The 26,919-nt window shown below is 38.6% G+C and overlaps 1 protein-coding gene across 2 annotated transcripts in view; it reads right to left on the bottom strand.

The window, feature by feature from the left end:
• The window catches only part of PLOD2 (procollagen-lysine,2-oxoglutarate 5-dioxygenase 2), a 98,828-nt gene that overhangs the window by 56,765 nt on the left and 15,144 nt on the right, over positions 1 to 26,919 (bottom strand). For both annotated transcript variants that reach the window (XM_049867210.1, XM_049867211.1), the window contains exons 2-3: positions 4,024 to 4,115; positions 3,437 to 3,573 (exon numbers count right to left, since the gene is read on the bottom strand). In XM_049867210.1, the coding sequence (XP_049723167.1) occupies positions 3,437 to 3,573; positions 4,024 to 4,115 (229 nt within the window). The remainder of the gene's footprint in view (positions 1 to 3,436; positions 3,574 to 4,023; positions 4,116 to 26,919) is intronic.

The raw sequence follows: 26,919 nt of genomic DNA, 5'->3' as shown, positions 1-26,919 counted from the left end.
CTCTTTGGAAACCTTATGGGGGCAGTTCTACTCTGTCCTATAGTGTCGCTATGAGTTGGAATCCACTGGACGACAACGGGGTTTTTTTGGTTATACATACATAAGTTTCCTTTTTTTTTTGTAGAACTCGAAACTTTGACAGATATTTACATTTAGCTAAATTAAACAGGATATATCTTACCCTACGAAGTATACTTATAAATATCTAGTCTCTAAACCAAAACTAAACCCAAGTTGATTCCAACTCATAGCAACCCCATGGGACAGATTAGAACTGCCCCATATGGTTTCCAAAGAGAGACTGGTGGATTCAATCTGTAGATCTTTTTGGTTAGCAGCTGTGCTCTTAACCACTGTGCCACCAGGGCTCCATCTAGTCTCTAGTATGACTGTTATTCTAAACGTTCATCCCAAAGTCACTTCAGAATACACATTCCCGTGGAAGCACTCTTATAACATTGTTTCCAAATTAATTCACAAAAGCCTATCTAAATGGGCAAAAGGGATCATTCTGGGGTGATAGAAATGTTTTAAAAACTGGATAATGGGAATGGTTCCACAACAATGTAAATTTACTAAAATCACTGAATTTTGTACTTAAAATGAATTTCACGGTATGCAAAGACAAGTCGTTTTAAAAAAACAGACTATATAAATCATTAAGTAAATACTTTTTTATGTTAACAGTGACCTAAGTGAACCATCATCTAGTAAACAAACACCACGCAAACAGGCTTCAGGTACCTCGGTGGCCCTGACTAACCTGCTCCTTACTGACAGTCCTCCCAAGGCTGAATTTCAAATCTGGGGGAGGGAGGCTGCGGAGGGGAAATGCAGAGGGAAGGAGCCCTTCTTAAAACCCAAAAGGAGGCCTGGGAATCTACAATTACTACTGGATCATATGTAGTAACTTTTACAAGGAAGAATCTCTTCAAGTCAAAAGCAAAACGGACGTGTGGCAAGACCATGCTGACCATCATAGCTGCTAAACCAAAAAACCCGTTGTGATCAAATCAGTTCCGACTTAGAGCGACCCTAAAGGATAGAGCAGAATTGCCGCACAGGGTTTCCAAGGAACAGCTGGTGGATCTGAACTGTTACGAGCCACTAGGGTTCCACATAGTTGTTAGTTGTTTAACATCTGTGGTAATTTTTAACCAAAATATACTGAGTATTTAATCCAAACAGTTATTATGAGGGTAAAAAAATACAAAGATATAATAGACTCTGTAGAAAAAGTCCCAGTATACAAGCTAACACCTGCTTTCCCACAACCCATCTCACAGGAGTGGATAACCAGAGCAGAACTTTGTTTTTTGATCAAGGAGATATGAGGGATATTCTAAAGATGCAAGTACTACGGGCCCTGTGAAAACTGTTAAGAGCTGATGGTACTAGGACTTCATGATGTCTATTTGAATTTCAAAATTCCTGGCTTATGCACACATTTCCACAAAAAGCACTACTCTTTTACCTGCAATAATTTGTGTCTCTGAATTTTCAAATAGAGGAAGATATACAAAAAGACTCTGGTAAATTAGAGGGAAAAATGCAAGGTGATTTAAAGTGAGCAATCAATGACCATGTGGAAGGGGGAGACCAAGTACGGCCCACCCCCTTTCCCTGTGACCACTTTGTGCTTAGGGCGAGATATGTCGACCTGACTTCTAGGGTGGGATAAGACTGTGAGCTGTCTCCCTTTACTGGGGCGACTTGACCCAAAGAACACCACACAGCAGTCGGTGAGCTATCAGGACATCCATCCCCTTGTGCCCTGAGCACATGCCAATACTCCCAGGATCTGCTTAGCTAAGTGCATGTGTTCTTCTGTACCTGATCCTGGCAAGGAGGAACAGTATCTCTCACCTGCAGCACAGAGGGCTGCACGCAGACCATCAGCCCTGCATTGGCCGTGCAGAAAGGCTCATTGGTCATAGAAGTCGGCGCCCACAAGTGAAGGTGGCCTTACTGTCTCCTTTCAATGTGATTAAAGTGTTGTTCCACTGCCTGAGTGTAAGTCACATTTTTTGTTGGCAACCCCAGACCTTAGCTCAACAAATAAAAAAAAAAAAGTGAAGAAGATGTAAGAAAGGAGGTGGCAGCCACTGATGACCTGACATTATAAAAGAAAGGCAAGAAGACGGTAAGTATTACAGATTGAATTGTGCCTCTCCCGCACACTATGCGTAGTAAATCCTATACACGTGGATCAGAGCCCTGGTGGCGTAGCGGTTAAGAGCTCAGATGCTAACCAAAAGGTAGGCAGTTCAAATCCATAGCCACTCCTTGGAAACCCTATGGGACAGTTCTACTCTGTCCTGTTCAGTCATGGAATCGACTCGACAGCACCTAACAACACAACATACAAGTGGATAATCTCTGGGTGGTGCGATTGGTTAAGTACTTCACTACTAACCAAGAGGTTGGTGGTTCAAACCCACCCAGAGGTGCCTCAAAATACAGCCCTGGCAATCTGCTTCTGTAAGGTCACACCCTTGAACTTCCTGTGGAACATGGTTCTACCCTGCACACACGGGGTCATCATGAGTGGGAAATGACTCAAATGCAACTGGCACCCATGTGGGTATAACTACATCTGGGAATAGGGTTTTCTCTGTTATATTAATGAGGCCGTGTCAGTATAGGGTGCGTCTTAAACCAATCACTTCTGAGCTATAAAAGGAGCAGCTTAGGCACAGAAGCAAAGACAAACTGGGGAAGACTGATGCCACAGGGATATCAACAAGGAACCTACTAGGAACAGAATCTACAAAGGGACAAGGACTTCCAGCAGAGCTGACACAGAGAGAAAGCATTCCCCTAGAGCCGGCACCCTGAATTCAGACTTCTAGTTCCTCAACTATGAGAGAATAAATTTTGTTCATTAAAGCCACTCACTTGTGGTATTTCTGTTATAGCAGCACTGAGAAACTAAGACAGTGAGGAAGGATCTGGTGGCCACTTCAAATTAACTAGAAGGAGAGTGAAGTTGTAGGCCAAAAGGTATGTACACACGAGCAAGTTTCTTCTTCGAGAACATATGTCTTCTTACATCTCACTTGTATTTATTACTTTACATGGTCTATCTCCTGGTTGACCAACATCCATTGGTGTTAAGGATATGTTCATCCTCAATAGAAAAGCTCAACGTCATCCTTACTCCATCTCTAATTTAAGACTAAAACATGAATTTCAAAAAGTGTTGTTAGCTCATGCCATGTTTCCTCATTCGTGTTTACGGCTAACACATCAACTTTGATTATATTACATAACCATAGTTCACACTAAATTCCATTTTTTAAAACAATTATTTGTTGTCAATGATTTGAAACATAATGTAGAAATACAAATTTTTCAACTTTTTAAAAAAAAGTTTAATATGTACTCTTAAAAACCCAAAGGGTGTAATGCATTGAAAGGTGAAACATTCTCCTACCATTCAGTGAACAGTACAACCAGATCCTCTTGATTGGCGTAATGTTCCATGACTTCTTTCATTAATCTCACTTTTTGGCCCCCTCCAATACTATTGATTCCATCACCACCTCTCCACTCTTCTCCTTGACCAAGGACCTGTAAGTGAAACCAAAAACGCGTTGCTGTCCAGTCAATTCTGACTTTTAGGAACCCTGTCGGACAGAGTAGAACTGCCCCACAGGGTTTCCAAGGAGCGCCTGGTGGATTCAAACTGCTGACTTTTTTTGGTTAGTAGCCAAGCTCTTAACCACGGCGTCACTAGGGCTGTATATATGCACACACACACATATAAACATTTTTCTGTTGTTTTACAGACCATGTTTATACAATGCAATAGCAAATATTAAGAAATTGTCTGAGTGGCCGGGTATTAATAAAGTCAAAAGGTGCCTTTAAAAAAAGCAACTGTATGTAAACTAACAGCAGTTATGTAACCAAACTTTGTCTTCCTTGTGTGGATTAAAGATTTTGTTGTTGTTGTTGTTATGAAAAAACACACTTAAGCGACATAGTCTAAGATCACCATGAGTGAAAACAATGCCATACCTTCACAGTATAATTGAAGTATTCGGCAGACTTCATAAATCGATGGAATCCATCACTTTCTTTTGTTGCTACAGTTATGACTAATAATTTATCTGCAATGACAGAACAAAATAACATGAATGGTTAGCCAAGAGGTTAATGCTAGCACTGTGCAATTCACTACAGTAATTAGAAAAACTAAGCCCATTGTCATCAAGTCGATCCCGACTCATAGCAACCCTACAGGACAGGGTAGAGCTGCCCCATAGGGTTTCCAAAGAGTGGCTGGTGGATTCGAACTGCCGACCTTTTGGTTAACAGCCATTGCTCTTAACCACTGCACCACCAGTAATTGGAGACCTCATTAAGTGCACAGGAATGCTTGGGTTTGTTAACCTACATAAGACTAAAAGAAATGTTGAAAAAAATAGGTACTTCAAACTGGTTATATTGCTGGCATACGATGAAGAGTCAAACAATGTATTATTCTAATGGTGGCTGTTATGTTGTATGCCCTTGAGTAGAGCTGCCCCATAGGGTTTTGTAGGCTGTAATCTTTACAGGAGCAGATGGCCAGGTCTTTTCTCCTGCGGGGCGGCTGGTTGGTTGGAATCACTGACCTTTTAGTTAGTAGCCGAGTGCTTAACCACTGCAGCACCAGGGCTCCTTTTCCCTTGGTAAAAAAGCACATTAATGTTCTTCAAAAGGTGTGTTCTCAACAGAATATTCAACACTAAAAGGGAAAACCTTCCATTAAATACATGATTTTTTTTAATGTTGAGACTCTCTTGAAAATTATTTAATGAACCAGCTTCACTGTCACCCATAAATCATCCTTGATTTATTACATACATCAATGAGGTTCTAGAGCATGTTGCATTCACAAAACACTAAATGTGGGTAAAAAGAAAACATCCAATCGTGAGATTGATCTTAAATCTTTAAATTACGATGAGTTGGGAGTAGATATTTAAAAACAGAGATATAATTTTTTCCTATTATTTGTAAATTTTTGCAAATGAAAATTTTAAAAGCCGTAACATTTAAACCACCTTAAGTATTTTTCGGCAAAGAATAAACAGGAACCAAAGTTGACTTCACAGCAACAGGCTTTATGGACTAAGAGGGAGTCACTGGGTGGTCCAAAAGGTTAACACTGTCAACTGAAAGGTGCAGGTTCGAGTCTACCCAGAGGCACCTCAGGGGAAAGGCTTGGTTATCTACTTCTGAAAAATCAGTCACTGAAAAGCTTACAGGGCACATTTCCACTGGACACACAGGAGGCCACCCTGAGTCAGAATCGACTCCGTGACAACTGGTGATGGTGGATGGACTAAGAAAACAAACCTAATGTATTTTCAACATTCTGAGCACTGATTCTCACTTATCAAAAGAAAATATTCACAAGGTGTTCAATGTCTCCCAAGCAATAGAAATTAATGTACTATGGGAATTAAAAAGTTTTATATGAACAAATTTGATGGACTATTTCCTTTGGGAAATAGTCCATCAAATTTTAAAAATAATTAAAATGATTATACATAAGTGCAATATACACAAATAATAAATTCACTAGCAAAAAAAAAAAAAAATTCCCATGAAGATAAATATTAACATTCTTAGATTTTTCAAGAAAGAGGCATTCCTTATATTTTCAGGAATCAATACTCCAGGAGAAATAAACGTCATTTCCATTAAAGATGTCAAGTCCCAAATGAACATATTTACAAATATATATATAAACATATATTTTATACATATATATAAATATGTTTAAAACAAAATTTCATTTGCGAAGTTTCAAATACGGCTTCACTAAGAAAAGTTCACGTTATATGCATAAATTTCAAAATAGAAAATAACAGATTTCATTTTGAAAAAGTAAAGAGCATACCTTTTTAAGTTTCTTTTCTCTGTAATCAAATGAGTGTACTTAAAGAAAACTTTTTTTTTTTTTTTTACATAAATCATAAGAATTGGCTACTAGTTTAGACTTTGACTAGACAGATTTTTACACTTACCATTTCTGGTATAAATTTAACAGCAAGAATTTCATCATCTCTAACAGGGAAAGTAATGTTGGCCAGACCTTCCGGGAGACAGAAATCTTACCCAATCCAATGACTCAGAGGCAAAGCTTAAAAATACGTAGTTTCACCATGTCTCACAACCCATATAAGGATTCCTGTTATTTCTCAGTGGTGCAGTGGTTAAGATTTCAGCTGCTAACCACAAGGCCAGAGGTTCAAATCCACCAGCCACTCCCTGGGAACCCTATGAGGCAATTCTACCCTGTCCTATAGGGGTGTTATGAATCAGGAATAGACTTCAAGGCAACAGATTTTTGGGTTTTTTTTTTTTTGCTATTTCCCATAGATAACCAAAACCAAATGATAAATACGTGATTTTGCTAAAGAAAGTTATGTTTTATAACATTACCATATTTTTATGAAAATAACATGCATGCTATACATTTTTCCATGTGTTTCCTCCTCCCATGAGGTATTTTCATAACCGCATTATGCCATTTTTTTTTTTACATGTTGCTGTAAAAACTTTAGCACAGCATGTATACAAAAAATACCTTGTGGAGGGAGGGCACCATGGAAAAAGAAAAAGTGTAACACAGTACAAATAAATACGTTTCCTCTTAGCATTATACAAGTATCATGACTATGATCAGAAATAAGTCTTATGCAATAAGGAAAAGAAAGTGCTGACATGCACCACTCACAAGCTTTCACCAGCCAATTCAGGAGTTCAACATCCTTGCCATTTATATATGTATTTTTTCTTACTGTACTTTAGATGAGGGTTTACAGAACAAACTAGTACTATCTTACCCTTCACCAAAGTTACCACTTATCTATTGTCTATTTAGTGTTTTTCCATCCCCACCCCTCCCCTTCCTTGTAACCATAAAAGATCGTTTCTTTTTGTGTGTAAACCTTTCAGTGCAGTAGTGGTTTCAGACAATATTTGTCCTTTTGTGATTGACTTATTTCACTCAGCCTAATGCCCTCCAGATGCGTTATGAGATGCTTCACGGATTTATCTTTGTTCTTTATTGTTGCGTAGAACTCCATTGTGTGTATGTACCAGTTTGTTTATCCATTCACCTGCTGATAGGCATCTAGGTTGTTTCCATCTTTCTCTATAGTGAACAATGCTGCAATGAACATGGGTGTGCAAATGTCTGTTCCTGTGACGACTCTTATTTCTCTAGGATATATTCCTAGGAATGTGATTGCTGGATTATATGGTAGCTCTATTTCTAGCTTTCTAAGGAAGCACCATATTGTTTCCCAAAATGGCTGTATCATTTTGCATTCCCAAAAGCAGTGCATAAGAGTTCTAACCTCCCCACAGCCTCTCCCACATTTGTTATTTTCTGTTTTACTGATTCATGCCAGTAATGCTGGGGTGAGATAGTATCTCATTGTGGTTTTGATTTGCATTTCTCTGATGGCTAGTGATCGTGGGCATTTCCTCACGTGTCTGTTGGCTACTTGAACATCTTCTTTGGTAAAGTGTCTGTTCATTTCCTTTGCCCATTTTTTAATTGGATTATTTGTCTTTTTTTGTTGTAGAGGTGTTGGATTTTCTTGTAGATTTTAGAGATTAGACCTTTGTCTGATTTGTAACAGCCAAAAATTTTTTCCCAGTCTGTAGGTTCTCTTTTCACTATTTTGGTGAAGTCTTTTGATGAGCGTAAGTGTTTAACTTTTAGAAGGTCCCAGCTATCCAGTTTATCTTCTGGAGTTTGTCATTGGTTGTGGTTTATATCCTGTTAATGCTGTGTATTAGGGCCTCTAGCCTTGATCCTATTTTTTCTTCTATGAACTTCATAGTTTTTGGCTTTATATTTAGGTCTTTGATCCATTTTGAATTACCTTTTGTATACAGTGTGAGGTATGGGTCCTGTTCCTTTTTTTCTGCAGATGGACATCCAGTTTTGCCTGCATCATTTGTTAAAAAGACTGTCTTATCCCCATTTGATGGACTTTGAACCTTTGTCAAAGATCAGATGATGACAGGTGGATGGATTTATATCTGGGTTCTCAATTCTGTTCCATTGGTCAACGTACCTGATGTTGTACCAGTACCAGGCTGTTTTGGCTACTGTAGCTGTACAGCAGGTTCTGAGGTCGGGTAGTGCGAGTCCTCCTACTTTATTCTTCTTCAGTAGTGCTTTACCTATCTGGGGCATCTTCCCTTTCCATATAAAGGTAATGGTAAGTTTTTCCACCTCTTTAAAGAATGATGTTGTTATTTGGGTTGGGATTGCATTATATTTGTAAATCGCTTTGGGTAGAACTGTCATTTATACAATGTTGAGTCTACCTATCCATGAGCATGGTATGTTCTTCCATTTACGTAGATCTCTTTTGGTTTCTTGCAGTAGTGTTTTGTAGTTTTCTTTGTATAGGTTTTTACATCCCTGGTTAGATTTATTCCTAAGTATTTTACTTTTTCAGGGGCTACGATAAATGCTATTGTTTTCCTGATTTCATTATTCTCTTTATTGGTGTATAGGAATCCAACTGATTTTTGTATGTTTATCTTGTATCCTACTTGCTGGATCTATTAGTTCCATTAGTTTTCTTGTGGAGTCTTTTGGGTTTTCTATCGTATAGTATAATAAAAATACCAACCCCAAATAGGGACACTTTAACTTCTCCATTACCAATTTAGATGCCCTTTATTTCTTTTCTTTTTTTTTGCCTTATTACTCTAGCTAGGACTTCCTGCACAATGTTAAAGAGGACAGGTGATAAAGGGCACCCTTGTCTTGTTCCTGTTCTCAAGGGGAATGCTTTTAGACTCTCTCCATTTAGGATGATGTTGGCTGTTGGCTTTGTATAAAAGTCCATTATTACGTTGAGAAATTTCCCTTCTACACCGATTTTATCGAGAGTTTTTATCAAGAATGGGTGCTAGACTTTGTCGAATGCCTTTTCTGTATCAATTGAAGTGATCATGTGATTCTTTTCTTTCCTTTTATTTATGTGGTGGATCATGTTGACTGATTTTCTAATGTTGAATCAGCTGTTATGAATCCTATGCTGAATTCTACTGGCTAGAATTTTGTTGAAAATTTTTTCATCTATATTCATGACAGATATTGGTCTGTAATTTTCTTTTTTTGTGGTGTCTTTGCCTGGTTTTGGTATCTGGGTTATGTTGGCTTCATTGAATGAATTCGGAAGTATTGTTTCCTTTTCTATGTTCTGAAATAGTTTGAGCAGTACTGGTGTAAGCTCTTCTCTGAATTTTTGGTAGAATTCTCCAGTGAAGCCATCTAGGCCAGAGCTTTTTTTGGTTGGAAGTTTTTTTAAATTATCTTTTCGATCTCTTCTCTTGTTCTGGGTCTCCTGAGATTTTCAACATCCTTTTGTGTTAGTTTGCTTAGGTAGTGTGTTCCTAGAAATTTGTCCATTTCCTCTAGGTTTTCAAATTTGTTGGAGTATAGTTTTTCATAATACTCCATTATGATCCTTTTTATTTAAGTTGGGTAATGTCCCCCATTTCATTTCTTATTTGAGTTATTTCTGTCCTCTCCTGCTTTTCTTTTGTCAATTTGGCCAGTGGTTTGTCAATTTTGTTGATCCTTTCAAAGAGCCAACATTTAGTTTTGTTGATTCTATTGTTTTTTCTATTCTCTATTTCATTTAATTCTGCTCTGATCTTTATTATTTCCTTTCTTTGGTGGCTGTGGGCTTCTTTTGCTGTTCTCTTTCTATTTGTTCAAGTTCTGTAGCTAATGTTTCAACTTTATCCCTTCTTCTTTTTTGATGTGTGCATCTATTGCTATAAACTGACCTCTGAGGTTTGCCTTTGCTGTGTCCCAAAGGTTTTGGTATGTGTTTTCATTCTCATTTGATTCTAGGAATTTTTTTATTCCATCTCTGATTTCTCCTATTACCCAGTGGTTTTTAAGCAGGGTGTTATTCAGGTTCCATGCAATTGATTTTTTTTTTTTTTCTTGCACTTCCTGTTAATATCTTCTTTGATGGGGTTGTGGTCAGAGAAGATACTTTGTACTATTTCAATGTTTTGGATTTTGTTGAGGGTTGCTCTGTGGCCTAAGATGTGGTCTACTCTGGAGAACATTCCATGTGCACTGGAAAAGGATGTGTACATTGCAGCTGTTGGGCGGAGTGTTCTATATATGTCTATGAGGTCAAGTTGGCAGATTGCACCCTTTAGCTCTTCTGTATCTTTGTTGAGTTTCTTTCTAGATGTTCTGTCCTTTACCGAGAGCGGTGTGTTGAAATCTCCTACTATTATTGTGGAACTGTCAATTTCTGTTTTCAGTGCTGTTAGACTTTATGTATTTCGGAGCCCTGTCATTGGGTGCATACATGTTTATTACAGTTAAGTCTTCATGATGGATCAACCGTTTAATCATTATATCATGCCCTTCTTTGTCTTTTATGGTGGATTTTGTTTAAAGTCTATTTTATCTGAGATTAGTTATCACCACTCCTGCTCTTTTTTGGTAGTTATTTGCTTGATATATTTTTTCCATCCTTTAATTTTTAATAAATTTATGTCTTTGTTTCTAATGTGTGTCTCTTGTAGACAACATATATGGAGCTTTTTTTTTCTTTCTTTTCATCTGTCACACTCTGTCTCTTTACAGGTGCATTTAGGCCATTTACATTCAGTGTGAGTTTACTGCTGTCATTTCATAGGGTTTTTTTTTTGGTGGTGCTGACATTTTGCTTCTTCCTTTTACTCTCCTGTGCTGAGCTCCTTTTGTTTCTGGATTTCTTTTTCATTTCTTTTGTTTTTACAGATTTTGCTTTAATTGAGACTTTATGTTTTTCTTCTTTATTTTGATGAGTAGGTTTGTCAACTTTCTTTGTGGTTACCTTGGAATTTACCCTTATCTTCCTAGGTTTGAACTAGTCTATTATTACTTGGTATCGTCTTGCCTTCCTAGGTTTGAACTAGTCTATTATTACTGGCTATCGCCTTGCCTTCCTCTCCATTAGAAAGTCCTATACCTACACCGTTTATTTCCTCTTTTATCTGGGAATGACATTTGTCTCTGATTTACTTAGTTTTTCAGGTCTTTGCTGTGGAGGGGCGGCTAGAGCTTCTGTCTATGGCGCCATGTTGGCTAGAAGTCCTATAAAGTATTCTTGAAAAAAATTTAACTTGAATATAATTCATACTTTAAATCTCACTTCAAGTTCACCCCAGATGTTTATAGAAAGAAATGGACAGAAGAACATGATAAATGAGAGGAAAGAGATGTAATCAATAAAATCCAAAACATGAGAAATTCTACAGGACAAACGACCTATAAAATCAATGGAAGAAGGTAAAAAAAAGGAAAGAGAAATTGTCATAACAAATGGACTGAATTAAGAGACAATTCAACCAAGTCTAAAACACAGACTTTAGTAAGTCCTGATTTGAAAAACTAACTGCAAAAAGACAATTATGAGAAAAATTAGGGAAATTTGAAGACTGATTAGATGTTTGTTGATATTAAGAAATTACTATTTTAGCATGATGATAGAATGTATATATTTTTGAAGAAATCTTTACAATTTAGAGACATATGCTGAAGTCTTTCCCCATGAAATTATATAATGTCTGAGATTTGTTTTACAGATATTTGGGTTAGGTAGCACTGGAGGAGAACAATAAAGTTTAAACAAGACTGTCCATATGCTGATGACTGTTGATACTGGATTGGTTTTGAATATGTTTGAAAATCCTTATAATAAAAAAATAATTGTTCAACTTCAGGCAAAATCCATAATCTTCAGTCAGAATAATAATAGAAAATCATTTGGTTCAAATCTTTTTTTAATACTATTAATTATCTAAGTAAAGGGAAACATGAAATACACCTTTTCCTCACTAATCGACTACCTCGTTATCTAACACTTCACATTTCAACAAAAGTAAAAAATCTACTATCTACTTTGCCCATTAACAACATACATCTGGCAGTAATGAACACCCAGGTGCGAGGTGAGAGAGTAACACTGGCTTGATGGTTAAGGTTATGTGCCAACATGGCCGGGCTGTGGTTCTCAGTGGTGTGGCAGATATGTAATGATGTAATTTGGCAGTTAAGTAATGATATAGTCATCCTCCATTTTGTGATCTGATGTGGTCATCCTCCATTTTCACATAACACTGATTTCATAACGACCTGGTCCTTGGAACCTAACTCCATCAATAAGGGAGAAGGGTCTACACAGGAAGAGCAGAATCTTTTAACCAAATAATATTCATTTGAATTAACTATAATCAGTACCTTATCCCATCTGCCTTCCACAACCAGAAAGATAAATTGAGATGATTAAGAAAATAGGCTTCAAGAGTAAGCACCCATCAACCACTAGCCCCACCTATCTATAATGGTAATGGCTATCTCATTGTCTTCTGGATTTCAGCAAGATACCTAGCACCATGGTGTCAAAGAACAGGTAAATGGTAGCTCAACTGTTCTCAAATGTAACCTCGACAGCCACTATCAGATTCCACTAGAAAACAGATTAAGGTGGTCTGCATGAATAAGAGGCATGTAATAGATCTATACAGGATGATATACTTGTACTACCATATATCAAATGAAATTACCACCACGGTAAAAAAAAAAATTTTTTTTAATCAAGTAAAACCATTTATAATCATCTCTGCATAGTCCCCCAAAATGCCTGGCACTATAGCGAGATTTAATAAATATCTGTTAAATGACTGAATATTAGCTCTCGACTAATATTTGTGTAAGCATAAGAATTTCTCCAAATATCATGAAGTCAATTTCTCTGGAGAGGCTAAAACATGTTTTGTTTTCCCTTATTAATACATTTATAGTTATGGGAGAAAAAAATGCATTGTTAGCCATTTTCTCCTTCTAAATAGTTGTTGGTATCAGAGCAGAGCCAAATTTATCAGTATTCAGTGGTGGCCAAATTTTTCTTTTCAAAAGCAAACCACAGGGGGAAAAAAACAAGAAAACATAGATTTAAAACAGAAAGTCACTTGCTAAATATTGTTGCCGAATGCCAAACTGCATACAAAAATCTATCTGAAAGCCATTATTTTAATGACTAGAATCATGTTAACAAACTCAACACTAGCCCGGCTGCCTTTGATCCCACCAGAAGGGGTGATCTCTCTTCCCAAGGAATTTTCTCTTCGCACAGCCAAACCAGTCTTCAAATTGCCAAAAATCAAGAAAAATTACTGGACTACAAAAGGAGCTCTAAGTACACTGTTCTCAATCCGCAGCTAGCTCGGTTTATGACTGGATAGGATCTTCCTCTGTAAAGATCAGTGGTTCTCAGCTTTCTACCTAAGGAGTGCATTTCCCTAGTAATGGTTAGCATAGGACAGCGGTCAGGAAACTTTTGCTGTAAAGGACCAAATAGTAAATATTTCAGGCTTTGTGGGCCACATGCACTCCTGTCACATATTTTTCTTTTCTCTTCTTTTTACCTCACAGGTGGGCTGTAGAAAAACAGCCATGGGCTAGATCCGGCCTCACAGTTGTAGACACTATGGTTAGCCATAATGATCTGAAGACTACTCTGGTAAAAATCCCTGCTCTACTATATACTATTTGTTTCATATTGGTCAGTTACTTAAATTCCGTGTCTCATCTATATTTGTAATAATAGTAACTATCTCACAGGTTTGGTGTGAGGGTTCAATGAGTTAATATATAAAAAATGGCTGACACACTATATATGAGTCCTATATATGTGTTAGATATTATTGTGGTCGTTAGGTGTGGTCAAGTCATTTCCAAACCTTAGGGACCCTATGTACAACAGATGGAAACACTGCCTGGTGCTGCTCCATCCTCACACTCATTGCTATGTTTGAGTCCATTGTTGCAGCCACTGTGCTAATCCATCTCATCCAGGGTCTTCCTCTTTTTCACATCGGTCCCTCCTGATAACACGTCCGAAGTATATGAGACAAAGTCTCGCCATCCTTGTTTCCAAGGAGCACTCTGGGTGCACTTCTTCCGAGACAGACTTGTTCATTCTTCTGGCAGTCCATGGTATATTCAATATTCTTTGTCAACACCGTAATTCAAAGACACCAATTCTTCTTTGATCTCCTTATTCATTGCGTGGCTTTCCCATGCATATGAGGCGACTGAAGATACGGCTTGGCTCAGGTGCCCCTTAGTTCTCAAAATTATATTTTTGCTTCTCAACACTGTTAACCCTTTGGTTAGTAGCCTAGTACTTAACAACTGCACCACCAGGGCACCTTCCTATGTGACTAGCCCCCAGTAAAAACACTGGGCATTAATGAGCTTCCATGGTAGGCAGTATGTGTTGTCACAATTTGTCATTGGTGAAATTAAGTACATCCTGTGTCACCACCTGAGTTGGAATCGACTCCATGGCAATGGATTTGGGTTTTTTTTTTTTTTTTTTTTTTTGCTGTTGTTCTTTTTGGATGTAACCACTGGGAAAGGACTGTTGGAAGCTTATGCCTGGTTTGCCCCAGACTTTGCTCCATGTACCTTGCAGTTCCACTCTGTTCTATAGGGTTGCCACGAGTCAGAGTCAACTCGATGGCACACAACTACAATAACAGTTGTTTTTACAATGCTCTGAAACCTTAAAGACATTTCTTATTAACATACAAATCAATGATTATACTGCAAAAAAACATAAAAATTGGTGCATTTGTAGTCTATAAAACTTGAATAACTGTTAAACTACGATTGGAATTTTTAAAATAAGAAACTCATTTTTTCTAGGTATAAGGTACAATTTTTAATAAAAAAGGTACATTAAGAAAATTATAAAGAGAAAACCTTCATATAACTACAGTGGCAAAAAGAGGGATTAAGACAGGGCTAGAGCCATTTTTTTTAAATCACTGTTACCTCAGGACAGCCCCTCACCCAGCCCATTTCCTGAAGTTCAGGATTTCTTTGAAAAGAAACATCCACCAGCTAGTCAGAACTAGCTGAAACAGGTCCTGCCCTCCATCCTGGCATTCCAGATGACTTTTAGCTCATTAACTGCCTCACACACGGCAAATTCCCTGCCCTGGGTGGAGAGCTAACATGCTAATGAACAAAATGGCTAATTCCCTCCTACAGGGGAACGGAACCTGGGCCTTAGAAAATGCTTATTCATTTTAAAACGCTCCACTCCTGCATGCACAAGCCACTGTGTATTCTACAACTGATCCTGCCTACGTAAACCAGCCTCAGCAAGCTGCCTGAGAGCAGTCTTGGAAGGCACTTGGCCCCGACTGTCACCTTGCTTGGCCAACCAATAAAGCTGCCTTTCGTTCCCCTCAAAAAACTAAATAAATACAGTGGCATGTTTAAATAAATACGTATTTTCCTAATCTCAACAGTATTTATGTATTTTTGAAGTCCATTAACATATACATACGAACCATGCAGTTTATTCAATCTGTTAAGAAAAGCAAAACTCTTCAGAGACCACTAGCAATAACTTTCTTCAGTAACAACTCTTTCCCCCAATCACACATACGTATGCTTCTGCCTCCCAATCCTACCCATGCTCTAATCTTGAGAACTCAACCTAAATATGTGAAAGAATAAGAAGAAATACAAAGAGAGCTCATTCCTCCTCACATCCATCCTTAATCCCTTCCCAGAAACACAGAGATAAAATGTAAAGGCTAGATTCCAGGCAAACAGTACACACTGAGTTCCAGCAAATTCTTTCTGAAGTTTAGAATAGAGAAAAGCAAAATTCTAACACTGAGGAATGATCATATTAGTTAAACACAAGGAGGTGGGAGAGAGTTAATCAGAACAAGCCAAAACCTGACTTATATAACTGGAAAAAAAATGTGCCCACAGTCCTTACCTGAACGCAAGTTCAAAAATGAGCCAATTACTTTATAAAGCTATCAAAAAAGGGGGGGGGGGGATGGAAGGATATTAATAAGACAGGTGATGATCCCATGGTAATCTGTACAGCCAATGTAAGAAATTAAGCACACACCACTTTGAGGACAATTTTGACAACCACGGTGTTAGGTGGCCTGGTTAGATGTCTAGCGATCATATCACGAATGGAACAGGCAAGAAATAGAGAATTTCTCTACCAAAAAAAAAAAAAGGTTCATCACCTTTCCCCACCAAATTAACACATCTGAAGAGAAAAAAAAAAATAGATTTCCTCTGCACAGTTTTAGAGTTTTAAGAGGAGAGAACTGGCTGCGGGTAGGGAATAGAGTTTAACAGAGGGGTAACAATGCAAAGATTCATTAAAAGTATCTACTATGAGGGCTGACTCACTAAAAGAGTAAGTGGGAGTATGGAGTAAGGTATATATAAGCTTATATGGACAGACTGACTTGATTTGTAAACGTTCACTTAAAGCTCAATAAAAATTATTTAAAAAAAAAAGTAACTACTATGAATGGCCTGTCATGAAAAAGCAGTATGTTTTCTATCTCTACAAATATTTAAACAAAGCACAGCGCCATTTTCTAGTATTTATAATTTGAAGAGTAATCTGGTCCCTTAAAATGTTATGAATTTTATAAAAAAGTATGTAATTTTAATGTCAAAGATAAAAGGATCTGCTCCTTTCACAAAGAGTGAGGACTTTAATTTGTTGAATTCCAAGGGTTCAAATGTTGCGGCAACCTCCATAAAAGGAAGGGTGTACCAGAAATGAGAACTTCCTTTGAGTGGGATAGTTATCTGCTGGCCAAATGCTTTGTCAAAGACTATGAACTGCCTGCCAGAAATCTGGTCCCAAGTTCGTGTAGTTTGTTGGACAAATTCCTTCTATGACTATCTATTACCTATTTTACACAGGCACAAAAGTATTTCCTGGGCGCATACATAGCTTCTCCATCCCCTGCCTCCCTTCCTCTCTCTTTATCCCTTTCCCTCCCTCTTGAACAACCATATTTAATTAATCTTAGTTGTATCATACTAGAAACGAATAGAGGAACAAGCCTTACTTCAAGGCTTGTCACTGCTCCACAAAAACAAAGCAAGCCATTAAGTATCCATTAACAAGATACATATTTAAAGCAGATGTTTATGAACCGTTTTCTTTCAGCTGTACTAATCTTAGCAGTATAAATCCATGCTGGGACGGGACGCTCCTCTGCGCTGGGTCAGGCTGGACCACAAAGAGTCAGCAGTGCATTCAGGCAACAGTTTTAGCAGGAGCCCTGGCGGCACTGTGGCTAAGAGATCGGCTGCTAACCAGAAGGCTGGCAGTTCGAATCTACCAGCTGCTCCTTGGAAACTCTATGGGGCATTCTACGTACCACGGCAATGGTTTGTTGGAAAGCTCAGCCAGTATCATGTGGAGGCAGCTGCTATAAGGAAACCTTGAAAGTCCAACCTCTCAAGAAGCCTCTATACTACAGAGTCAATTAAAGAGACCCATTCCGGTAGCTGAAAGGTTTTTGGTATAACTCATAAGACAAGTGCTCCCCAGTGCAGCCTGAGTTTGTGGGTGACCTAGAAACAGGGGTAAGCATTTAGTATTAGTATCACTGACTTCTCCCACCACTCCCCACTGGCTCTTAACTCTAGATTTTCTCCAAATAGGAGAAAACTCAAAATAATTTCATAAATTGCTATACTGTTAGAAAGAACAGACTTCAAAGGGTCTGGATTATACTACACCAGTTAACTGTGGTTTTTCAGAAATACATACTGTGACTTCGAACAAAGTTTTTTTAAGTTCACTAATTATTCTGTTTGCATTTTTAGTCAATTGGGCATCCCAGTCAGTTAAACCATGGAACCTTTGATCTTTTTCTAAGCTTTTTTTTTTTTTTCAATACAAGTCATCCTGCAAAATACTATAATTAAGCAAAGAATACCAGACAAATATAACCTCTTCTTGAGTTCTCACGGTCATTTCTTACTCTACATTCCAGTGATGCACTAATCCTCCAAGACACGTCTAATTCTACAGAGACATGAACCCATATTGCAAGTGGCCTCAGACAGAAGGCTCTTCCCCCTGTGGTGTCTGACCTTTAATTTCTGGGTCTCCATATGGATGTCTGAGTGTCAGCATAACCATTTCTATCAACAACACAGCATGTTTCTCCACTTACTGCCCCCATATAATTTTTATGACATATTAGGTACTGAGAGGTAGAAAACTCATTTGTTCACATTGTGTATTAAATTAAGTCCGTAAATGGTTTTCCTAACTTTAATCATAATATAAAAAAAAAACAGCTTGACATTTAGGTTAATTATAGCCAAAAAGAGAAGTACAAAGTGGACTACATCAAACTGAAAATTGCTGAATTTCATAAATGTTGGCCAATAATTAAATGATCACTGCCACACACAGTCTTTGTAGATTTATCTTACAGCTCACTTAAACTGCATGCATCCCCCAGATGCAGTTCATAAAACATGATCTAACATCATGTGGTTCTAGCTTTTACTGAAAGAAAAGTCAGGCTGAACTAAAACATTTTTATGCTGAAGCAGTAAAAAATATCCCAAGCTTCCATGGTATTTGGTGAAAAACTCCATTGCTTTTATAATTAGTAGAATGGCATGGAAAAAATTCAGAACTCCTTCCGGGAAAAAACACACGTGCATATATGCACGCAAACACCAGCCCACAAACTCCTCTGCCAAAAGAAAACAAATAGTGCTTGAAAAGAAGAGAACTCTCTAGACATAAACTTTCTTCCATTTGGACAGTAAAGTCTCACCAGGTGAAGAGGGAGGCTGTGTATACAGACGGGTGGGATTCATATAGAATACAATCATCTGAAGAGCTTTTTAAGAGTAAAAAGCTCTTGAGTGCACCCCACAACAATGAACAATTTGGAATCTCTGTGGTACCATTATTCCCCTTTTCAGAGAGGTGGATGGATCACTGTGGTCGGAGAGAAACTCATGTACACCAAAGTAGTGCCAGGGGGCAGGGACACCTGGGAATTCTGGCCTGTGAAAGGAAAAAGTTTGTGTTCCTCAACTACAGACTTAGCCCCGGAGCCCCTACCCCAACCATTGAGCCTGCAAATAATCCTCAGTAGGCTGTCATCTTCCTCCTTTCAACAAATCATTATTGAGTGTCCCAGTGAACAAGCTGCGGTGCTAAGTGCCGGGGACAGAATGGTGAACAAAGAAATGGGAAATGAGTAAGAGGAGGCTGTAAACTCCAGGAGCTGATGTATCCTCCACTCCTAGTTGCATACAGGAGGCACTCAATAAATATTTTTGGAAAGAAGGGCCCTGCCTTCATGGGTCTTATAATAGAGTGGGGTACTAGATAGTAAGCCAACAATGCACAAAAAAGTACAAGTGGAGATCCCGGTAATTGCTAAGTATGAATTCAAAAACAAGAGTGAGACAAGAGATTTTCATAGAGGAAGCTCTTTTAAATTAAGGAAGGTTAAGGGAGGACTCTCTGGGGAATTCACCCATAAACTGAGACCTGAGGAATGATATGTGTTCACCAGGTGAAGAGGTGGGCTGTGTGTACACAGGGGTGGGATTCCATATAAACCAGCAATATCAACTCATGTCCCAGGGCTCTCTCTGTTTGCACCTGATTCTGAATTTTTCCACTTCTGTCCTTAGAGAGTTACAGGATTGGTAACAATGTCACTTACTGTATCACTGACCAGCTGTCACCTATCACTGTTCCTGTCAGAAAAGCAGTTACGAAGTTACAATGTAACATAATTCTTCACTTTTTAAGAGGATGAAGACTTAACCCCCTGAAAGTATCTCTAAATAAACCACACTATTATTAAAAGGAATTCATTTTTTTTTTCTATACTGATTTTGGTCGCCAAGAAAAACAGTTGCCTAAATCAATGTGTTTACACTATTTTCTGCTTTCCGTAAATGGAAAGCTATGCGATCCAACCAGTTTCCTTGTTCAGTTCGATTAGGAAAAGTGTTTACTGTCAAATCCGCTGTCTGGCTGTATTCATCTATTCCCTCCTGATGCTTTTTTCTTTATCTTCTCTATTTTCATTCTCTTTTCCAGTTCCCCTTCCTCCATCTGCTTCTAAAAACTAGAAGCGGCACATATCAGAACCACTAGAAACCTTTTTCCAATAACAGGGAAACTGTATTTTCATGCAAAGTGTTGTTGTTGGTAGGTGCCCTGGAGGGGGTTGGCCTCACAGCAACCTTACCTATAACAGAACCAAATGCTATGTCCTACGCCATCCTCACAATGTTTGCGCCCACTGTTGCAGCCACTGTGTGAGTCCGTCTCAGTTGGTGAAAATACCATACAACCCAAACTCTTACATTACAAAATTAATTTTCCCATTGAACTAAATGGAAAGTGTGGGGAGGAAAGGAGTATTTTTCAGACACATAAATCTTCCACTGCTTGCCTATAGGCTTAATTTAAGCACACTAAATAGTGAGCAATAAAAGCTATTTTTTTTTAATTTAATTAATATACCACAACAAACTATAAGGACAGGGGCGCTGTCAGCACATTCCAATCTCCTGTCAAATCAAATAGGCTTGATGCCTTGGTACAAACCACTGCTGACTCCGGGACGCTCTGTAGCAACATTGATCTTACAGTCACCGAGCCAGATTTTTCCCCATTTGTTCCCACTGCCTGGCTTGCCTATCTGACAATTTCTGTAATCTTACAAATTTGCTTCTAAGCTGCTCTGCAATTTTTCACCACTATAACTAATATTTTGCACTGTGCGCCCTTCCCAACCCACAGTTCAGTGAATCACAGCAGCTGTTCTGGCCTTCTTCCTAGAATTTAACACTCTGACTTCGCTTGCAAGATCTCTGTTTCGGGGAGCCCTGTTTCTCAGCACTAGCACTCTGCTGAGTAAAGACTTGGATAAAAAAAAGACTTTAAATTTTAATAACAGCGATTTTTAAAAGAACCATAGTCACCAAAGGTTTTCACGGAAGGTCCAACCCACGTAAACGTGGGTGAGAATATGAAGAAGGGCAGGGAGCATGTTCCATTGATGTATACACATGCAAAATTAAACTGTGAATACACAAAATTTTATGAAGAAAATCTGGAGTAATACTTAACTCTTCCTCTCACAATCCCATCCAATCTGTCTGTATATTCTATGAGCATTATAGAATCCAGCCTCTCCTAACCACCTCCTCTGCGACCAGCCTAAACACAGCCAGCATCACCCCTGGCTTGGACTATTGAAATGGTCTGCTAAAGGGTCTCCTGAAGTAGAGAAAATACATTTTCTCTAGTGTTTTAAAATTAGAGTGAATATAGTTTCTAGTTTGTTTTAGTATAGCTGTATAAGCTGTGATTAGTCTCTAGTCTTCAGAAAACGCCTCAGGTTCTTTTCAAGATATAGCTGAGCAGCCTGTTCCACTCTTAAACGTAACAAACACCCCAATACCTTACAACACGTTTTCTCCTATTCAAGATGGGTGATTGAGAGCTTGATATGACTACCGCCATAATGATGCTCTAAGTAATCTCTAAACGTTTTTTAATTGCACCAGCTGCACTGGTCTCTTCCAAAGGGGTGCGGAGCTCTCTCAGCTCCTGTGGCCTTGGTCTCTCTTCTCTTTTTGTTCTCTTGAGAAATGGCCTGAAGCCTGCAAAATGGCAGAAAGGCCGCCTGATGTTTTTTAATCAACTTTCTTGCTTGCTCCCTATCTCAGCCAGAGTAGACTTGGCAGAACAGTTCCACTAGCCGAGAGATTCTTATGTGAGTTTTTTCAGCCTGTTACAAACATAATGATTAGAGTCCAGATGTCTAACATACACATCTTTTGTTTAATAAAGAGCTTCTTGTAGTTGTTTTGTGATGTATAAGACCATCTGTGGGCTACATGCTCAAAAACATTTGGTAACCTTGACCTTCCCCACATAAAACCCTCCCACTAGCTCTTTAGAATTAGACAGAATTTGGGAGAAATTTAACCCCCTCTGTCTCTTGAATACCTGTGTTCAATAAAGCCCTCTTGCTGCTCACCTCCTCCTGTCTCAGTATTGGTTAGGTGGCTCATATTCGCGATTTACAGTAACACTCCCATATTTATCTCTGCCACCGCCAATCTATTCATTACACTGAAGCCAGAATGAGACAGGGAATTCCAGGTCAGTGGTTAAGAGCTTGGCTGCTAAGGAAAAGGTCCACAGTTGAATCCACCAGCTGCTCCCTGGAAACCCTATGGGGCACTTCTACTCTGTCCTATAGGGTCACTATGATTTGGAATCGACTTGACCGCTATGGGTTTTTTATGCGTAGATGAGCAGTGAAGCCCTGGTGGTGCAGTGTTTGAGAGCTTCACTGCTAACCAAAAGGTCTGCAGTTCGAATCCACCAGCCACTCCTTGGAAACCCTATGGGGCAGTTCCACTCTGTCCTATAGGGTAGCTATGAGTCAGAATTGACTCGATAGCATGGGTTTTTTTTTTTTTTTTCTTTTTTTGGTTCCGTTGCGCAGCTATACTGCACACAGCCAGCAGCAGGGGGTACAGGGAGGAGAGAGAAGCTGAATCTAGCCCATATTCCAGTTACCACACCATGTCCCATGTCCAGAGAAGGCAACTTACTCTAATTCACCCAGATCTTGTCCCTTTTCCGTTCAAAACATTTCAATGGTTTCCTTCTTGTTTTCAATAAAATCCAAACTCCTTGCCAAGGGTCCCTAAGTCCCTATGTGAACTGTTCCTGGCTATCATTCCACCTTCTTCCACCCTTTTCCCTCCTTGCCCCTACTGCAGGCACACTGGGCTCCTTGCTGTGCCACATTCTTGGCTCAGGGCCTTTGCACTTGCGGTTCCCGCTGCCTGTAACCTTCCTTTCCCGGCAACAAACCTTTCCTTCAAGTCTCTACTCAAATGTAACCAAAAGCCTTGCCTAAAAACAAACAGTACTGAAAATGGCATTCCCCAACCCCATCATTCTTGCCCTAATTCCATTTGATTTTTCTCCCTAGTATTTACATCCACCAGACACCTTAAATTATTGTCCGTCCTCATTCCAATAGAATGTTTACTCTATTGACATGAATATTTAACTCACAAAATAAGCATCAGTGGCCAAAAAAAAAAAAGTCATTATTTTGGCAAGTAAAGAAATAAATCACTATAATTTTAAGAAATAAATTCAAGGAAGATAAATAGAATTAGAAACTACTTCTCCTGAATAAGTGGGGGAGATTCTTAAAAACGTAATATTGTTGAACATTCTACATGGGAGGCCATCCTATACATTGCTGGTGGAGATGACAATTAATACAAGCTTTTAGAAAGCAATTGGATCCTATGTAACAAGAGATACAAAAGAGTTCATAGCTTTTAATTTCATTTTATTATTACTTGGACCTACCCTACAAAAATAACTAGAGACGGAAACCAAAACTTCAAGAATATCCTCCACAGTGTCATTTCTACTAATGTAAAAAAGCAAACGAGCCATATATCCAATAATAAGATGATGATTATACAAATTATGGTATAACCTCACGATGGGACATCAAAATATTAAGTATGATTTTAAAAGTATTCAATGTCATGATGAAAATACATACAATACGGTGTTTTGTGAATAAAGCATGATACAAAATTATCTCTTTAAGCTTGTCAATATGCATGTATGTATCCTGATTTTATAAAGAAAACATATATGAATGTAAAAAAATAGTATTACAATGTTTTACATTGTTTACTAATGGGCAGTGAGATTATAGGCTAATTTAACTTATTCTTGTTAACTGTCTTTGTTTTCAGTTTTAGTCTCACTTATAAGCACATACTGTCATCTTAATAAAAATTATTAAATCCTTAAATGAATACACCATCTTCATAAAGCCTGGGTTTTGTTTTGTTTTTTTCAACTTTTTTTTTTAATTATGCTTTAAGTGAAAGTTCACAAATCAAGTCAGTCTCACACAAAAATTTATATACACCTTGCTATATACTCCTAATTGCTCTCCCCCTAATGAGACAGCACACTCCTTCCCTCCACTCTCTATTTTCGTGTCCATATGGCCAGCTTCTGACCCCCTCCTCCCTCTCATCTCCCCTCCAGACAGGACAAGCCAACATAGTCTCATGTGTCTACTTGATCCAAGACGCTCATTCTTCACCAGTATCATTTTCTATCCCATAGTCTAGTCCAATCCCTGTCTGAAGAGTTAGCTTTGGGAACAGTTCCCGTCTTGGGCTAACAGAAGGTCTGGGGACCATGACCTCTGGGGTCCTTCTAGTCTCAGTCAGACCATTAAGTCTGGTCTTTTTACAAGAATTCGGGGCCTGCATCCCGCTACTCTCCTGCTCCCGCAGGTGTTCTCTGTTGTGTTCCTTGTCAGAGCAGTCATCGGTTATAGCCCGGCACCATCTAGTTCTTCTGGTCTCAGAATGATGTAGTCTCTGACTTATGTGTTCCTTTCTGTCTCTTGGGCTCATAATTACCTCATGTCTTTGGTGTTCTTCATTCTTCTTTGCTCCAGATGGGTTGAGACCAACTGATGCATCTTAGATAGGCAGCTTGCTAGCATTTAAGATCCCAGACGCCACTCTCCAAAGTGGGACGCAAAATGTTTTCTTAATAGATTTTATTATGCCAATTGACTTAGATGTCCCCAGAAACCATGGTCCCCGAATCCCCGCCCCTGCTAGGCTGGCCTTTGAAGCGCTCAGTCTATTCAGGAAACTTCTTGGCATAGTCTGGTTTTTACTGATTCCTTCTGATGCATCATCATTTCTTACAAGAACATCATCATTTTTTACCAGAGCTTTCAAAATGATTTACGGATAAAAACATTATTATAAAGGGATAAGCGCACTGCATGGTTACTCTAGTAGGCACATGTCATCAGAATGAATTCAGATTCACCGAAGAGTTATTTTCATCTTCATCAAAATGAAGGCAAAAATTTTTGAGCTGCATCATTCTAAACATAAACCAAAACCAAACCCATTTCCACTGAGTCGATTTCAACTCATTGTGACCCTAAAGAACAGAGGAGAACTGCCCCCATAGGGTTTACAAGGCTGTAAATCTTTATAGAAGCAGACTGCCACATGTTTCTCCTGCAGAGTGGCTGCTGGGTTCAAACCACCCACCTTTCGGTTAGCAGCCTAGCCCTTTAACCACTATGCCACCAGGGCCCCCACTTTAAACATATACACACACAAAACCACAAAGCTCAAGTTTCCACAGCAGCATATTAAACCTATATAGTCATTTATTAGTCTAATTCATCCATTTCCAATCTAGCTTTGCTTGTTTGTCTTCACACTGAGGTTGCATCTAATTACCACCTGGAATCATCACAAACAACAAGTAATAAATGTCACGTAAAAAAAAAAAAAAAAAAAAATTTTTTTTTTTTTTTACACACTTGGGAAGACAAACTAAGTAAAAGGAAACATTTTCATATCCTAACTCCAAATAATATTAGGAAGACCAGCCTTCTACCTCTAGTCAGAACACACTCCTCTGTAGAACTGCTTAGAAGTTTCAGCCACAAGCTTATTTACAGTTTTTGCTATGAGCAAGGAAGCTAAAACAGTAAAAAAGGAATATGTGAAAACTGAGCTTTCAAATAGGAATCGTTAAAAAAATAAATCTACAATTACAGATTACCATTACGGTGGCCCACACAAAGTGTTCTTTTCTACTTTTGTTTTCATGAATACTTAAGAATTATGCTGAGTCAAACTAAACCCTTCCTGCCTGAATGAGGCAGAATTTCTCTGTTATCTCCTGACCTTCTCAAATTCCAGAAGCCTTGAACAAGCCCCAGTTGTTTCATCTCAGAAAACTGTTATATGTCTACAAAGTTAATAGGGTTGTTTATAGTGAAAGCACTAGAAAGTAAATGTTAGGGGAAAAAAAAGGAATAAATAACAAAGTCAAACAAACACTATAAAATTGTAATTAGAGATGAGCTGAACTACACTGTCCCCAACATAAATTATGATCCATTGGCTGAAAAAAAGAGGGAGGTGAGGGGAGATAAAATCCTATTACTTAGTTGCTTCAATTTTATAATTTTATTAAGTTTTCCCCATGACTTTTTCTTCTCTAATTGTTCTCCTTGACACTTGAGAAAGTATTCTATCATCTTAGAACTTTATAACAGAGCTCCAGATTAATGAGTAGGCTTCATGCAACACTGAGGCTACACTCAGGTTCCTACTGTCAAAAGGACTTATCCTAAAATCCTTATTTTTTAATAAAATCCTTCTTGAAAACTGACCAACAGTTGAATGATTCATCAAGTTTCAAGAAGAACAATTACAGGAGAAAGTCACAAAAAAAATTAAATATTAAAACATTTTCCCAACTCCTCTGGAGCAAGGCTTCCGAATAAAGACCACAACCCTCCCGTTCACACGCATACCTTCTGAAATGCAGACAAGACGGTCTTCTCCCCACTGCTTTTGGCTATTTCTATTGGTTTGCATTGTCAGGAAGATGTGGGCTTACCCTACATCAGCGTTCCAGGTCCAGTCTCCCAGTTCTTGGAAGTTGAGAGACAGACAGACAGATAGCCAGACAGATAGCCAGACATGTAGCAGATGCAATGGCTGAACCGCTTTCCGGAATCTAGTCACCAGGTTCATGGGTTTAAGGAGTCAGTGGAGGCAGCTTCCTGATCCCTGAATTACTTTTAATGGCAGCATATTCTTGAGCACAACTGTTCTAATGGTGGCCTCCTGATTCCTCCTGATTGTCACAGAGGTAAGGGGTACTGTCCTTGGTTGGTCAGCTCCCACCGGTGTTTTTGGCGTCATTGCTGGAGGCTCACCTAAAGCTCACTCTTCAAGCCTTTCCGATACTTGTGTAAGCCCCTAATTACTTGCATTAAATCCCCTTCTGCTCAAGATGCCTAGAATGGCTTCTTTTCTGAATAGAACCCTGATGGATAGAGGTGTTCATTCCTTCACTCATTAGTTATGACTGGGATGAACCATGGATCACCTGACTGCCCCTC

This window comes from Elephas maximus, chromosome 23 (assembly GCF_024166365.1).
Source record: "Elephas maximus indicus isolate mEleMax1 chromosome 23, mEleMax1 primary haplotype, whole genome shotgun sequence".
Classification (NCBI taxonomy): domain Eukaryota; kingdom Metazoa; phylum Chordata; class Mammalia; order Proboscidea; family Elephantidae; genus Elephas; species Elephas maximus.
Note: the sequence above shows the minus strand (reverse complement) of the source record. Positions and strands in the feature narration are given on the sequence as shown.